Source organism: Hyaena hyaena, unplaced genomic scaffold (assembly GCF_003009895.1).
Source record: "Hyaena hyaena isolate Hyena2069 unplaced genomic scaffold, ASM300989v1 scaffold_418, whole genome shotgun sequence".
Lineage (NCBI taxonomy): Eukaryota > Metazoa > Chordata > Mammalia > Carnivora > Hyaenidae > Hyaena > Hyaena hyaena.
In genome coordinates this window covers 556,259-573,101 of record NW_024081051.1, presented here as the reverse complement: position 1 = coordinate 573,101, position 16,843 = coordinate 556,259, and the positions used below count along the sequence as shown (strand labels likewise).

Below are 16,843 nucleotides of genomic sequence, written 5' to 3'. Positions count from 1 at the left end.
GGCCTAGGGCGCCGGGCGGCCGCGAGCCTCCTCCCCCTCCCGGAAGCGCGGGGCGGGGTCCCCGGCCGGGCCGCGGGGGCGGGCGCGGGGGCCGGGCCGGGGCGGGGCGCGCTGGGCTCGGCGCTCGCGGGCTCGGCGGGCGGGGCGCGCCCACTCCGGCTCCTGGCGGCCAGCGCGCGCGGGCCCAGGCCGCCCGGCTCCAGGCGAGCAGCGGCGGCGGCACAGCGGCAGCTCCCTCGCAGCCCCTCCCCGGCGCGGTGCATGGAGACGCGGCCCGCCGCGCGCCGCTGAGCCCGCCGCCCGGCCCGGGACCCGCCGGGGCTGGGGTGGCCTCGGACTCGGGCCGCCCCCCGCGCCGACGCCGGACTCGGGCTCGGCCGGCCGCCCCCGCCGCCCGAGGGCTGCGCGCGGCCCGCGGGCCTCGTCGCCCGCGCGGATCGCCGCGGCCCGGCCGTCCCGTCCCAGGAAGTGGCCGTCCTGACCGCCATGGCTCACTCCCCGGTGCAGTCGGGCCTGCCCGGCATGCAGGTAGGCAGCAGCCGGGCCGCGAGGGGGAGGCGGGGATGCGCGGGCCGGGGCGGAAGCGGGGAACTTGGCGGTGTAAACACGGCCCTCCCCCCTCCCCCTACGCTGCCCCTTCCGGGGTCGCGCCGGCCTCCGGCGCCGCGTTCCAGCCCCCCGGGGCACCCTGCTCCGCGCCGCGGCTCGGGGGCTCGGCGGCTGGGGAGGGCGGGGGTGGGGGGTGCAGGGACGCAGGGGCCGCGGCCTGGAGGCGCCCTCGCCGGCCGGGAGCCGGGGACGGTCGGGCAGGGATGTGGGGGAGCCGGCCGCCTCGCCCTCCCCGCACGCCGCCTCCCGAGCTGCAGGCCCGGCGCCGGCCCGGTCCCCGGGAGAAGTGATGGGGGGGAAATGCCCTTGGAGGCCCCGGCCGGGTGTGTGGGCCCCGCGCGCGGGCGGGGGGCGGCGGAGGCCCCGTTTCCCCCGGGAGCAGGCGATAAAGTTGAGAGAAGGGAGGGGAGCCCCGGGCGCGCCCCGACTCGTCCCGGGCCCGGCCCGGCGGGGGAGGCAGGGCGGGGTGCGCGAAGGTGTGACCGCCAGCCCCGCTTCCCAGCGCGTTTGCTCCGCGCCTTTCCGTCTGGTGCCAAGTGAGGGGAAAGTGTGAGCCTGCAAACCTTCTGGAAGAAGGAATCCGCCGGACAGCGTGTACTTCGGGTGTCCCGGGCCGAGGCTGACCCGCCCGGTCTCGGGACACTGGGCTTTCCCTTGCAGACTTGATTGGATCCAGACGAGTTCCTTCCCAGTAAACCTCTCCGTTCGGCCTCTGTGGCATCTTGGCTTGCCAGTGGCTTTTTTTTTGGACCGGGGGAGAAGTTGAATTTCAAAAGTACAGGAACGCATTAAAGTTTTTTTTCTCCTCTGGGGGCTGTTTTGAACCTTTTGAAAACACAAAACCACTTGGCCCTGCTTAATTTATCTTATTCGTAGGCGCATACATGGTGGCAAAATAATTAGGATTAAAATCTCATGATGCAGTGAGACTAGGTCTTTAAAGTATTGCTGTCCCAGTTTTAGTTTAGCGAGTGAGCATAAAGAGCTTTGGAAAAACAACACGGTATCCAAGTGGATTATTTGTTATTTTACAGACATCCGTGGGCTCATTTTTTCTTCCCTTGCTCGTTGGGGCCGAGATGTGCCCTGTTGGGACCTGTCATGTTAGGGGCTGAGAGTTAGGTCTGCCCCTCTTCTGAGACAGATCACCCCCACCCCCTTTCTGTAACCATAAAAAGAAAGCTGGGTTTCATTGTTCAGGTTTGAAATCGAGAAAAATAGGAAACAAAGCTACCAGAATTTTGGCCTGAGGGTTTTTTTTTCTTTTTTTAAAAGGAGTAACAGAGTTAATATTTTAAGAGTGTACTTGAAGAAAACTGTCCTTGAAGCTCATTTAAAGAGCTTTTAAACTCAGCAGGCATTTAAAATCTAAGCTGCTGCTGACTGCTAGGTAAAAATCAGATGTGGTTTTTTGGTATTTCCTAAAGTTCCTGCTTCGGTTTGGTTGGAATTGAGAGGCAGGAAGGCAGGGTGAACTGGGTGAAAACTAATTCCTGACCAGTAGAGCAAGAAGGGCCTCTTGAGTTAAAAACTTTTTTTTCCCCATCAGTATTTCCTTTAGACTGACTTACACTGTGTTAATCAGGTTGTAATCTACTAGTAGATTCCTCACTTGGAGTTTACCGAGGAGGCACGGGGCCTTTGTGGAAAGCCAATCAGTTTGAAGAGGTACTTAAAAGCCCTCCTGAAGTCGGGATCAGATGGTCCCCTGATGGTGTCTGTTCTCAACACCTTTTTTTGTCTTCACTTTTTTCTTTTTTTTGTCTTCAAGAGTGTGCGCCAAAAGCTTGGAAAGTGAAGGTAAATTCTGTTACAAGGGAACTTTTTGTTCGGTGGAGACCACCAAATTTTCAGCTATTACAGTTTTGGGAAGTGGGGGGGGGGGGGCGGTACTCAGGTGGCCTCTGACCATCCCGGCACTTAAGTACATTTGCAAACTGTGTGATTGTTTTTAGTGTGCCTTCTGGGGAAGAAGAACATTCTTTTCCTCTCCCTTCTCCCCTAAAGAAAAACAAGGAGCACATTTACTTTCTATTTTGAATTAGCAGTTGCTGCTGTCCAGGGAGGCTTTCCTTAAATTGTGAGGATTAAAGGCAAGAAAGGCACACCTGCTTTTTTGACTTCTCTAGGATAAAACAAGAGGGAAGTGCTAACCCTTGCGCACCCTGCTCTCATACACGCCAGCCCTCCCTTTTCTTCTCTCTCGTCTTGTGAACCGGGCTTATAAGGAGTTGGGTTAAACATTTCAGAAAGGGGGGCACCTGGATGGCTCACTTGGTTAAGTGTCCAGCTCTTGATCTCGACTCAGGTCTTGATCTCAGGGTGGTGAGTTCGAGCCCCGCTTTGGACCCCACACTGGGCACATGGAGCCTACTAAAAAAAACCAACTCAGATTGCGGAGTGAATTCAGGCAGCCTGACTTTAAGTATTATAAAGATACTTAAAAAGTAAACCTGAATGAAAGGACATTTTAGTATAAACACCATTTTTCCTTGTCTTGCAAATCATTTTTATGCCTTCTAGATTTTTATCGGAACCTCTTGAGGCGTAGGTATTATTTATACCATTTTGCTAGGTGTGGAGGCCAACAGAGACTAATTGAGCTGAGCAGGGTGAGGTGTAGTATATTTTTTGGCAAATGTGTGATTTGAAACCAGATCTTTCCTGTCTCCAAGACCATACTGAACTCTTTGTGCTGTATTGCTGCTTTACTATTTTTTATTAAAAGTAATTTTTTAATGTTTACATTTTTTAAAGATTTTTTAAGTTTATGAGAGAGAGAGAGAGAGAGAGAGAGAACGAGCAGGGAAGGGGCAGAGAGAGAGGGAGGGAGACACAGAATTCGAAGCAGGCTCCAGGCTCTGAGCTGTCAGCACAGAGCCTGATGTGAGGCTCGAACTCACGGACCGTGAGATCATGACCTGAGCCGAAGTTGGACGCTTAACCGACTGGGCCACCCAGCTGCCCCTGTATTGTTGCTTTATTATTAACTTTGTAAACGTTAAAGGTTCATTTCATTCCGATTTGGGTTTGCTGAAGAAATATGAGAAATTAGAAATACAAGATTGATGCTTTATTCGGTTAGGAACCATTATTGAACACTCAAGTGCCAGGTCCCAGGTCAGAGGTTAGGGACAGTACATCTGAATGAGTTAATATTTTTAGTGTGTTTAATGAGGGTTGCCAGGGGCCTTTCCTTTTTTTACCTCCCACACCCCAGTTTCCTATTAGCATAAGGGAGAAAATAAAAAATCATGAGCTGGATGTAGTAATTACAAATAGACATAAATTAGGTTGATTTGTGGATGAATGTACTCTGTGGCCTTGAACATTTGTTGTTTCAGTTAATTCAGATTTAAAGAAAAGCAAGCCTCAGTTAGCTTAAGTTGTAATTTAAAAAAGATTTTGGTTAATAAGTTTCTTACAGTTTTATATCTGCATTTAAGCTTTTCTGTTTTGTGACCCATGTAAGAAGTATACATATTTTTTATTTAAAAACAAGGTAAAAAATTTTTTTAAAATATTTTTATTTTTATTTCTGAGACCAGAGAGAGAGAGAGACAGCATGAGCAGGGGAGGGTCAGAGAGACAGGGAGATACAGAATATGAAACAGGCTCCAGGCTCTGAGCTGCCAGCACAGAGCCTGATGCGAAGCTCAAACTCACGGACTGTGAGGTCATGACCTGAGCCCAAGTTGGACACTTAATTGACTGAGCCAACCAGGCGCCCCCAAAACAAGTTTTTCAATGTTTTTTTTTTTGAGAGATAGCATGAGTAGGGGAGGGGCAGAGAGACACAGAATCTGATTTTTTAAAAATGTTTATATTTTTGAGAGACAGAGGGAGAGACAGAGAGTGGAGGAGTGCCAGAGAGCGAGGGAGACACAGAATCTGAAGCAGGCTCCAGGCTCCGAGCTGTCAGCACAGAGCCTGATGTGGGGCTTGAACCCATGGACCGTGAGATCAGGACCTGAGCTGAAGTAGGTGGCTTAACCAACCGGCCACCCAGGGTTCCCAGAAGTATATATATTTTGTGTCAAGATCTGAAAAGAAAGTTTCAGGAGACAGTCCTGATCCCTACTACGTGTGATGTGTTTTGTTTAAAAAAAAAAAAAAAAAAAATCTGGTTGCAACACCCAGTTGATTTCGCAGCTGACTGGTTTGACCCAAGTTTAAAAAATACTGAATTAGGCAGGTCACGTGTAGGAGGGCTGAGTTAACTTATGCATGTTTTGAGGATGTTGTTTAAGATATTTTCGTATTTGGAAGTACAGACGGTTTACAGGAATAGCCCCCAAACTTAGTTTCTTCTCGTCAGCGCCACGCAGCTCCCTGTCCCCTGTCCTTTGCTGAGAATGCTCCTTCATGTCGGGACAGTGAGCAGGACAGTTAGTTGTCAGTTTGGACGAGCTGGGAGCTTTTCTCCAGGGCTCCTGCCTACCCCTGGGAAACCTGTGTGCCCTGGAAATCTGGGAAATGAAGGAAAACAGAAGGACAGCTGCATTTAATTGTGGCTTAAGTGCTCTTGGGTTTTTTTCCTTGTTAGTGTCACATTTCCATAGTTTTTTTTTTTTTTTCCTGTTTCCATGGAAGAGGCTGCTCCATGTTCAGCCTGTTGCCATCTGTACCGCCGGGAAAGGGTGCATGTGACAGGGTGCGGACATTCAGGGGACGCAGGAGACTGAGCTTCTGGAAGCCCCGTGAGAGAGATGCTGAAATGTGCAGTGTGGTCTCGGGCCTTGGAATGTTGGACTGAGTGGGGAGCCCACGTCCGTGCAGGACGTTTCTCTGCGGAGTGTGGTGCCAGGAGCTGGGGAGGGGGGAGCTGCGGGGAGGGGGGGGGAGCTGGTAACCTCCTTGGGGCTTGTCCTCAGGAAGTCAGCAGCCTAGCGAGCGCTGACCTGGGTGGTGGTCCGCCTGACAAGGCTCACACGACTGAAGGGCACAGACGACGGAGGGGTGGGCTTGGAAGGCAGGTGCGGGTGGGCTAGCCTGGAGCCCGGAGCTGGGGAGGCAGCGGGGCCTGGGGCAGGGGACCTGTGCCCTGGATGCAGTGGGGGAGCGCGGTCATGAACTTGAGGACTCCTGCTTCTCTCCTGCAGGCGAGAGGAGTTGGGATTCTGGGGCACATGGCTGGCCGCAGTAGTCGGGGGCGGAGAGGACTGAGCGGTGTGTGTGGGGGGCGGTCCAGGTGGCAACACCATTGCCATGTGCCCTTTTTTTTTCTTTTTTTCAGATTTTTTATTTTGGGAGTGCTTGGGCGACTCAGTTGGTTGCTTGTCCCACTCTTGATTTCTGCTCAGGTCACGATCCCAGAGTCGTGGGGTCTAGGCCCCGTCACGCTCTTCTCGCTCTGTGTGGAGCCTGCTTGAGATTCTGTCTCTTCCCCCACCTGGTGCGTGTTCGCGCTCTCAAAATAACAAATGTTTTTTTAAAAAAGATTTTTTACTTTTAACTAATCTCTACCCCACTGTGGGGCTCGAACTCACAACCCTAAGGTCAAGAGTTGTACACTCCACAGACTGAGCCCGCCAGGTGCCCGCCAAGGTGTGCTTTTTATTTTTAGCAAGACTGATCTCCAACCTTAGTAATTTGAACTCAGTGAACATTTTAACAGTTTTTTATTGTCTCCCATCTCCTCTGCTTTTGATCCTTTTTGCTGCTCTATGCTAAGAGTAGTAACGAAAATAAAGGCAGTTTTCTGTTACTGTTTGTTGCCTATGTATGTTTCTTTTTTAAATACCTGTTCAATATTTTATATTCCCTCTTTTCCTCTATCACCAAATTTGAACAATGACAAAAATTTGTTTTGTTTAAAAATGTATTTTTTTGGGGGGGCAGTGTTGTAAGAAGATTTTTAAAAACTAAAATTAAATAGATAGCCGGGAGGAGTCAGGGACTTCTTGGTTGTAATTCCAGATAGGGGAACGTTCCTGATAGTATTTCACATAGAACCGAGTGACCTTCAAGTAGAAATTGGTCAGGTTAGGTTTTTCTAGGCTGCTGACATGCACTGCGTCCCCTCTGACGTACCGGCCGGTGACCGCCATCCTTGCTTTCCTGTTCCTTTCTGTACCAGAACTCTTCTCTCGGAGCCCCTGTTCTCATGTGCACGGCCAAGAGTGTGTACTTGATGCAGGTTGACATCACTTTTCAGTTGGATGGCATTTCTAGGACCTGGGTACTAGACGTAGTGTGAGGAGGGACTGTAGAAATGAGCCTGTTGGCAGTTGCTGCCTCTTTCTAGTGTATTTTTACAGACACTCTGAGGCCAGGGGCCAGGAGCCTGAGGGTCCCCCAGGAGCCATCTCCCAGTGATTCAGAGTTGCCTGCTTGGGAATTCTGTACCTGCAGGAAATGGACCACACCCACCCAACCCTTTAAAAAAAATATGTTAGCCCCGCATTGTTATCGTTAATGGAAGCTTGTAGCCGGAGTGAGTGCCGGAAATAGGTGGCACTCTTACCCCGTATTGCTTTAGGGTCAGCTGCTGTCCTTGGGCCAGTCATTTCCCATAATGCATGTTTTTGCAGTGCAATAAGTATAAAACTCTCAATGCTTTGGGGAAAAAGAAAAGCATGGCTACTGCCACACCTGGCTCCTGGAGTGAGCATGAAGTTTCCTAAGGCTCCCTGGTTTCCAAGGCTCAGATTAAGAAAAGTAAAACAAGACTTGCCTTCGCTTGCTACAAAGTATAAAAACATCCAGATTGTGGATTACAAAGGCACTGGTTTGTGCATACCCCTGGGAGCAGCTCTGTTGACTTTAGAGACCTTCCATTATGTTTTCTCCAGGGTTGTTACGTTTCCTGAGGGTTCATGGCCAATACAAGGAACCTTATCTGTGCAGTGCCCACTGGTATCTGAAGACATTGTGGGAACATTCTGAGTTTCATGTTAATGCTTACGAAATATGTAGCTGGTGTTTATGTTCCTATTATTTTAAGCCTCTTCCTATTTTTAGAAAGACTTTTAGGCCCCGAGATTTGAAAGGCCCGTATAGGTTCAGATTCTTCGTTTTATTTTTAGTTATTTAGGGTTTTTGTTTAGTTTTTACTTAAAAGGTTGTGCACATGATTTCAAGAGTCAAATGGCTTTATAAGGTTTGTTTGGAAAACTAGCAGTTACTTGCCCCTTGCCTTCCATTCCCCCGCTCCCCCACCCCGAGCAGCCCCTTTGATGTCTTAGCTGATTGTTGTTATTTCCACTTTGTTTATAAAGGACAGTTAAAAATTGCTGCTACTTTTCCCTCCCTAGTTGAAGGCATTATCTGTGGACTTTGGACTTGAAGTGAGGATTTGGTTCTTGCCCCCTTCAGAAGGCACCTGGGCCTGTCTCTCTCCCTAGTGTAGTTACATTATAACTTAGATTAGTGTGACCTGAACCCTCTTCCCAGCCCAGCCATTACCAAACCAGGATTCCTTTTCAAATCTTTTCTGAAAGTTTTTTTTTTTTTTTTTTTTTTTTAAATAATCCTCTTAGTTTGGGCTGCTGTAACAACGTACCGTACATAGACTGGGTGGTGTTTGTTGTTTAAGCCACCCAGTGTATTTCTCATGGTTCTGGAGCCTTGGAAGTCCCAGGTCAGGGCTCGGGAAGATTCCGTGTCTGGTGAGGGCCCTCTTCCTGGGTCATGGACGGTCTGCATCTGGCTGTGTCCCCACATGGCGGAGGGGGTGAGGGAGCGTCTAGGCTCTCTTCTCTCGGGGCCCTTGTCCCCAGCCTGGGGCTCCACCTTTATGATCTAATCACCCAAAGGCCCCCACCTCCTAATACCATCCCCTGTGGGACTGTGTCTCAACATACGAATTTGGGGGAGGACACAGACCTTCAGTCTGTAGCAATATTTATAGATTATTCCACCAACACTCACACCAGTTGTTGAAATCTTCTCTTTGGAAGGTCAGGTAGAGCAGACAGGCAGGCTGTCCGTGTCGCCTTTCCGGAGAACTCTTCCCGTGAGCCTCTTCTGGCCTCTGTAGACTGGTGGTCTTCCCCTGGTCTCCTGGCCTCTTTATTCCCAGGATTTCCCAGGCTGCCCCTGGCGGCCTCTTTTCAGCGTCTCACATCACTGTCATGGGTCACACTGTTGGTGGAGCATACCTTGCGGTGCCGTCCTGTGAATATGGTACAAGGGATATGGGTTTTTTTTGAGGTCCTGCGTATTTGCAAGTTTCTTTTTCTCTTCCTCTTGATTAATATTTTGGCAGGTCATAGGGTGGACATTCTTTTCTTCCAGGATCTTGAAAACATTTCTGCACTGTGTTTTCATTTTCGTTGTTGCTGTCGAAGAACGCAGTGCCACCCCAGTGCTAGATTCTGCGTAGGTGAGCTGTTCGGTTCTTCCCGAACCTAGTAGGATTTTTTTTCTTTGCGGTCTCAGTTTTCATAATAGCATGCCTTGATGTGCGTCTCTTTCTTGTGATGGGTGCACAGGAAGCCCTTTCAATCAGGCAGCTCAGGTCTTCTCTCTGTTCTCTCTCTCTTAAATTCTTACCTGGATGTTGGACTTCCTAGACTGGTAGTTTTACCCTTTTAAACCTATTTCCTATCTGTCTTTTTTACTTGGCTTTCTGTAAGGTTGTTTCAGCTTTTTCTTCTAGCTCTTTTAAATGAGTATTTCTGCTCTTGTTTTTTTAAATTCTAAGAGTTCTTTTTGGTTCTCTAAATGTTCTTTTATTGTTTCCATTGAAATATTTGCTCTTACCTTCCTGGGCATGTTAATTGCAGTTATGTTTTCTCTGCTCAGACTCCGCCCAGAGTAGGTTTTCTTCCTCCACAGCCCTTTCTCCCTCTTGTTGGTTGTAGTCTTCAGTTTTTCTTTTTTTAAGGTTTTTAAAATTTATTTTTTATGGAGGGTGGGAGAGAGAGGGAGAGAGACGGAATCCCAGACAGGCTCTACGCTGTCAGTGTGGAGCCTGGTACAGGGCTCAGACTCATGAACCCTGAGATTGTGACCTGAGCTGAAATCAAGAGTCAGATGCTTAACCAACTGAGCTATGCAGGTGCCCCTTTGGTGGTCTTTCTTTTTTTCTTTTATGTTTATTTATGTTTTAGAGAGAGAGAGAGACAGACAGAGAGACAAAGAGCACAAGCAGTGGAGGGGCGCAGAGAGGGAGATACAGAACCCGAGGCAGACTCCAGGCAGAGCCCGGTGTGGGGCTCGAACTCATGACCTGTGAGATCATGACCTGAGCTGAAGTCAGACACTTAACCAACTGAGACACCCGGGTGTTGTTCGTGATCTTTCTAATGGTAGAGGTCACCCTCCAGTGTCCGCTCATATTTAAGAGTGGGGAACAATGGAGCTGGTTGGAAATCTAAGCCCTTGAATAGAACTTTTCAAACCTCAGTGATGGCAGGTGGTTCAATTAGATGGGAGAGGAAAGGAATGGAGAAGCCGCACAGCTGCTCCTGTCTGGACCGCTTGTTGCCCACACCCGGTACTCCCCTGGGCTGACCCCTCCTCCCTCCTGAGGCCTGAGCCCACAGAGCACCGGGTGGAGGGGAAGGACTGCGTGTGGGTGCACATAGCTTGGTTCCCCTGTTTTTCAGGATGCCGCCTCTGTCCTCTGCTGTGTCTGCTGTCCCCGCCGGCTCCAGACACCCTCAGCTTCCTTCTAGGGACTGTGTAGTTCCCTTGATTGGGAAGGCGGGGCAGCCGCCTGGCTCCGGGAGGAAGGTGATCTGGGTGTCTAACCACTTCGTTAATTGACTTTGATTCATTATTTTCGATGCTGCCGGTTCCTGAGGTGTGGGGATCCAGTGCTGTGAATGGGCTCGGTGCTCTGCTCTGTCCACCTTCAGTTGAGCGTCTTTCCCTCCCCCCATCTTTCTTCCCACTTCTGGAATTTCATTTCTTTTGGTCTTCTCTCCCCTCCTGGTAGGCAAGAGGCTTATTAGCCTTTTAAGAAAACTCCCTTCATTATGGTTTTAGTGGGATTTCAGGATTGACCCGAGTAGACGCCCTCTACCTGGACGTCCCTCTCCGGTTGTTACAGGTGCATGAATGGCCGGGAGGAGTACAGTGTGAATTCCACGGTCAGGACTTCGCAGCGCCCTGGCGCCGGGAACGACTCCCGAGGCCCGATCCCTTCAGGAGGGCGTGCCTTCTGGTGCAGTACGTGCCTGTTTTTCCACATCCCTAACCGTGACCTCCACTTCCCTAACTCGAGCTACCAACCTGCTTGTCTCCACTGTGTGCCTCATTTTCTAGTCTCAGGATCGTTGTGAGCATGGTGGGCGCCTCCGTGTATGTCTTTGGAGAAACGTTTTCTGTGATGGCTGTAGGTTTTGGGGGTCCAGCCCGCGGTCGGAATGGAGTGTGCGCTGCCCGGGGGCGGTGGGGAGGTATCAGCCCAGGTCGGGGGTGCAGACCGGGCGGATGTTGAACGGCTGCCGGGGTGTTGAGGCGGACACATGGCGGAGCCCTGCGTTAGAGGATGGCGCTGGGGTCCGCGGGGTGGGGGTCCCCGCATGCTCTGTGCCCCGCGCAGCCTTGATGTGTGGCCAGGTATTGCTCCTTAAATACCCAGCATTTATGCACAAGTGGCTCAGGGACGTGTCCAGACAGGGAAGGCAGCTCTTAGGGACGTTCCTCTAGAATGATTTCCTACTTAAGAACAAAGTACTTTTTTCGGGTAGAAATTTACAGTGATAAATCAGTGAGGGAAAATGACAAGTAACCCAGAACTTGGGGGCTGGGCGTCGGTTAGCGGTTATTTTGGGCACAGTTACTTCTAGGGTGATTTTTGAAGTTTAGGAGCTACGTGCAGCGTGGTTACAGTTGTTAAATTGCCACTGGAACTCGAACTCCTGATGAACCAAGAGCCTGCAGAAGAAAGGTATTGTTTGAGGTTCCTTGTGTTTGATGCACTCTCCTTTGCAAACATTTCTTGAGAGGTAATTTGAAAAGAAAAGGCGTCAAGTACAAAGAGTTACTTGTAGGCGGCTTTTCTTTTTCCTCCTGCTCCTGAATAGGTAAGAGGGAAAAGTAAAGGTGCCTTTGGCTTTGCTGTATTGATAGTTGAGAAAATAAATACTTGTTGCTCTTCCTGGAGGGAAGCTTTGAAGGAGTAAGACAAACCTGTATTGCCTTCTTCTCAAGGACAGAGCTCTGGTGGGCAGCCTGTGCCCTCGGGCAACCCTCAAGGCCTCTCCCCAGCATGGAAGGGCTGGGATTCCGGTTTTACAGATGGGAAAACTGAGGTTCAGGAAGCTTAACCAGGGCCCCTCGGCTCAAAACAGCCCTGTTGGGGGAGAGTCCTGACTTCTGATGCCAGCATTGGTGGCACTGGTCCCCTTTATACCAGAATGCCTCCCTCCGGGCCTCTCAGGTCCTGCCCGGGGGGCGGGGTGGGGTGGGGGGGTGCCCTGCTTCCCTAAGGGTCAAATCGTGTGTAAACAGGCCTCTATGAAACCAATCCAGGCCTGATCAGAGATGGTATTTTGGGCACTTTTATTCCCTCTGGGTTTTTTTTTTTTTTTTTTGACTTTTGAAGATTTTGTCCATGCTCCAGTAATATTTTTAAGTGGCTTCCTAGCATTCAGGATTGTGGCTGTGGGGGGTGGTGACTTGGATGGTAAGATGTTTTCCCCATTCCTGATCCTCAGTCCCTCTCCTGAGCTGCTAGGCCCTCCCCTAAGGTGGGATTGGGGCCTTTAGCCACTGTTTAGTGCCTTTCAGTTATCGCCTGGATTAGCTGAAAAAAAAATAGTGGTTTTCAAGGCTTAGCATCTATCCTCATCACCTGGAGAGCTGATGCCCTGTGCACTGCGAGACTGCTGGTCTAGGATAGAGACTAGAGTTTCCTAGGCGCTTGGCTGCCTCAGGGACCAAGCTTTGAAAACCATTAAACTGGAGAATTCAAAATCCTTAAGTCCCTGCTGCTCTCCACTGTGGGACATTATAGTGATGCCCATTTGAAAGCTCAGTTGAAAAGCAGTGCTTGGGGCACCTGGCTGGCTCAGTCAGAGGAGCATATGACTGTTGATCTCGGGGTTGTGAGTTCAAGCCCCACGTTGGGTGTAGAGATTGTTCAAAAATAAAATATTAAAAAAACAAAATCAATGCTTGCAGTTTATGGATTGTACTTCAGAAGACTCACTCTGGGAATTGAATAGACTTTTGTGAGACTTGTTAGAGCTTTTACCAGATGTGCATGGATTATGTACCTATGGGGGAATAGAGGAAGATGTGTGTTCTGTATGTTTTTGATGTGAGAACCTTACATTGTAAGGACTGCATCCCTCAGCACTAGCATTGCCTGGTTCATTTGGAAAACCCTGAACCACAACAAAAGTCCTGATAACCTCCCACAGGATAACCTCTTTCTCTCGCTCGCTCGCTCTCTCTGTCAAGTTTACTTATTTCCTTTGAGAGAGTGTGAGTGGGGAAGGGACAGAAAGAGAGGGAGAGAATCCTAAGCAGGTTCTGTGTGGTCAGAGCTGAGCCTGATGTGGGGCTTGAACTCACGAACTGTGAGATTGAGACCTGAGCCGAAATCAAGAGTCAGACGCTTAACTGACTGAGTACCCAGGCGCCCCAGTGGGGATAAGCTCTCGTAACCATTGCTCTTCCCTGCTTAAGAACCTCTGATTGTTTCCTGATTAGATACAAACTCCAGCTTCAAACGCAGGGCCTCCTGTTAGTAATAGCGGGCTTCCTCTTGGACTGCTTTTCAGCCCTCCCTGGCCAGCTCGTGGCTCCCCCTGCCTCTGCTCACCTGGCAGGGGCCCCCCCGGTTCCTTGGCCCAGCAGCCTCCGGGGAGCTGTTAGTATTTCTGTCCTGTTGCCTTCTTTCTTCTTAATTGGATTTGAAGGGCAGACCTTCAGGGAAGGTGTGCGCCGTCCAGCCAGCTCCCCGAAGCTGGAGCAGGCCCCCGAGAGAGCACCTGCTGCGGGGGAGGGCACTTAGGGGCGAGTGGGCTCTTCGGGCAAAATTGATTTTCTTTTTTTGCGGTGGTTCTGTTTAACACTTAAGATGTACATATGTCTTTGAACTGGGAAAAAGATATTCTGGGGCAGTAGACTCTTTAATGTTTGGGGATATGAGAGGTTTTATGCTTTTATGTATAAACAGTTGATTTGATTTTTAATCAAAAAAAGTGTATTTCTGTATTAGCAGTCTTTTATTGGAGTGTTCTGTGATGAGCGGGACTGGTCTTACCACACTTGCTTATTTGAGGGTGGTTTTGGGGGGAAGGGAGAGGTCTTGGTGCTCTTTGAAAGTGCATTGTAAGTTTTCTGCGGTTGGTGTTACAGCTTTGTCCATTTTAAGGGTAACCGGAGATTAAGCAGACTTAGGAGAGGGACTGTGCCTGGAAGGGTAGTTGTGACCTTTGGGTTCTTCTCTCTCCTTTGTCAGTGAAGAATCTGAAGCCTTTCTAAAAGCAGAGTCTGTCACTCCGAGGGCTTTCCTCTGTTTTTCCTCCTTTAAGAAACGAGGTGCTGGGGCGCCTGGGTGGCTTAGTCGGTTAAGCGTCCGACTTTCGCTCAGGTCATGATCTCGCGGTTCGTGGGTTCGAGCCCCGCGTCGGGCTCTGTGCTGACTGCCCGCTCAGAGCCTGGAGCCTGTTTCAGTCTGTGACTCCCTCTCACTCTGACCCTCCCCTGCTCACGCTGTCTCTCTCTCTCTCTCCTAGAAATAAAAAAAAAAAAACGAGGTGCTTACGTGAAGTGAAACTGGGTGCATTTCCTGGCCTCCTGGTTAACCTAGGCTGCCTGTGTTTGTCTCCCAAACTGGTGGGGGTGTGGCTGGGGGGGGCCCCACACCTGACGATGGTGGTGGTCTCTGGTCACACTCCCAAATGGGCCTGGGGTCATTAGCACCAGCAGCCCGGGGTGTGACTTTAGATATTGGGGGCTGGGGTTTCATTTCTGCTTAGACATGAAGCAGGGTCTTTTTTTTTTTTTTTAACGTTTATTTTTGAGAGACAGCATGCAAGCAGGGGAGGGGCAGAGAGGTGGAGAGAGAATCCCAAGCAGGATCTACGCTATCGCTACGCAGAGCCCGATGTGGGGCTTGAACGCATGAACTCACTGTGAGATCATGACTTGAGCTGAAGCAGGCACTCAGCTGACGGAGTCACTCAGGAACCCCAGGACCATGTTTTTTAAGTGATCATATAGTTTAAAACAGTTTTGAGCTGAAAAGCAGTTTTACCTGATTCCCTCCCTTCTGTAGCAAATGGTTTCTCAGCCTGCCACCAACATGTACATATACGTGTGTGTATAAACACGTGTATACACATGTGTGCACATACATGTGTATGTATATGCACGTGTGTATATATATGTTTACCTTAACATACGTGTGGGCCTGTAAGGTGTGTTAATTTCGTCTTTCTTCATTGTAATCTGTCAGTAAGTAGCCTTTTAAAAGCTTGTGCTATAGAGCTCCTGGTCGGAAGTTGTTGTTCCTCTTTGTAGTCCCCAAAAGAATACAATTTATATTTTCTTGATATTTCCAGAAGGAAATATCCAAATATCTGACTCCTGATTACTTAAAATGATAAAATATGTAAAGCCCTTTTAAATGGTGTAGGGGAAGGGGAGCATAACTAGATAGAAGCAGAGAGGGAGGCAAACTGTAAGAGACTCAAACACAGAGAACCTGAGGGTTGCTGGAGGGGTGGCTGGGGGATGGGCAGGGTGGAGCACAGGTGCTAAGGAGGGCACTTGTTACGCACCGTGGGTGGTCTGTGTAAGTGACGATTCACTAAATTCTCCTGAAACCATTATTACACTGCATGTTAACTAACTTGGACTTAAATAAAAAATTAAAAAAATGAAATGGTGAAGATCTTGGTATTTTTATACAGGGTTAGTGGCACATATTATCTCTTCACGTGTTGGCCATAGCAGGCAGGCTGGTTTTGAAATTCCATAGAAATAGTTCTTCCCTTTGGCCTCTTGTTGTCAGAGTAGCAATAATTCCGTTATTTTCTGCTGGAGCCTGTGAGCGTAAGGCTCTTTGAAAACCAGTGGAAGGCCTTCACTTATCTGCTGCAGTGTGAGAGCCCCACCGCTAACTCTGGCCACGTTTCCTGTGTGTAGTCTATTAAAAAGACATGGAAATGTGGGGTTGAAGATGGGTCCAGAAATAGGAACCCCCTACTGGGAAAATACTCTTTACTCTCTCCCTCATTGAATTATTATTTAAAAAAAATTTTAAAGGTTTTTATTTTTATTGCTTTAAAAATTTTTAAAAAAATTTTTAAATTATTATTTTTTTAAATGTTTTATTTATTTCTAGGAGAGAGAGAGAGAGACAGCGTGAGCAGGGGAGGGTCAGAGTGAGAGGGAGTCACAGACTGAAACAGGCTCCAGGCTCCGAGCTGGCAGTCAGCACAGAGCCCGACGCGGGGCTCTAACCCACGAACCGCTAGATCATGACCTAAGTGAAAGTCGGACGCTCAACCGACTAAGCCACCCAGGCGCCCCTTAAATTATTTTTGAGAGAGAGGGGAAGAGGGGCAGAGAGAGAGGGAGACAACGAAATATGAAGCAGGTTCCAGGCTTTGAACTGTCAGAGCCTGATGCAGGGCTCGAATCTACAAACTGCAATCGTGACCTGGGCTGAAGTCGAACACTTAACCGACTGAGCCACTCAGGCGCCCCTATTTTTATTTATTTTGAGGGATATAGAGAGCAAGCAGGGAAAGGGCAGAGAGAGAGGGAGAGAGAATCCCAAGAAGGCTCCACACTGTCAACCCAGAGCCCAATGCTGGGGCTTAAACCCACAAACCGCGAGGTCATGACCTGAGCCGAAGTCCTGAGTTGGATGGCCAACCGACTGAGCCACCCAGGTGCCCTGGTCCCCCCTGAAATTATTTTTAAAGTGAAAGCATATGTGCACCCACTACCTGAGTATAGCTGAGTTTTTTTTTTTTTTGTTTTTTTGTTGTTGTTTGCTTATTTTCTAGTTGTCTCTGTACATACATATCTTTAAGAAATGGCAGTTATACACAAGTGCACATTTTATATTTTCCATTCAGAAATGGATCATAAATATCATCCCCCGTTTCCACATGATTTGTTTTATCGCCTGAGCCGACTTACCTTGCCTGCTCCCTGGAAAGCATGCCTCTTTGGGACACAGGGCTCCAGCCAGAAAGCACAGTCCTGTCTGGCTCTGTGGGTTAGACAGAGTAACTTTGCCACTTTCTTTCACCTTTGGAGAAAGAAAAGCTTATTCATCATTCCCCCTCCTTCAACTGGATTATTGGAAAGC

General features: G+C 49.3%; 1 protein-coding gene across 1 annotated transcript in view; it reads left to right on the top strand.

Annotated features, from left to right (window-relative positions):
* The first annotated feature begins 175 nt into the window (after positions 1–175).
* Positions 176–16,843, top strand: part of STK24 (serine/threonine kinase 24) — a 116,666-nt gene continuing 99,998 nt past the window's right edge. The window contains exon 1 of the mRNA XM_039252534.1: positions 176–528. Coding sequence (XP_039108465.1) covers positions 487–528 — 42 coding nt within the window. The 5' untranslated portion in view covers positions 176–486. The remainder of the gene's footprint in view (positions 529–16,843) is intronic.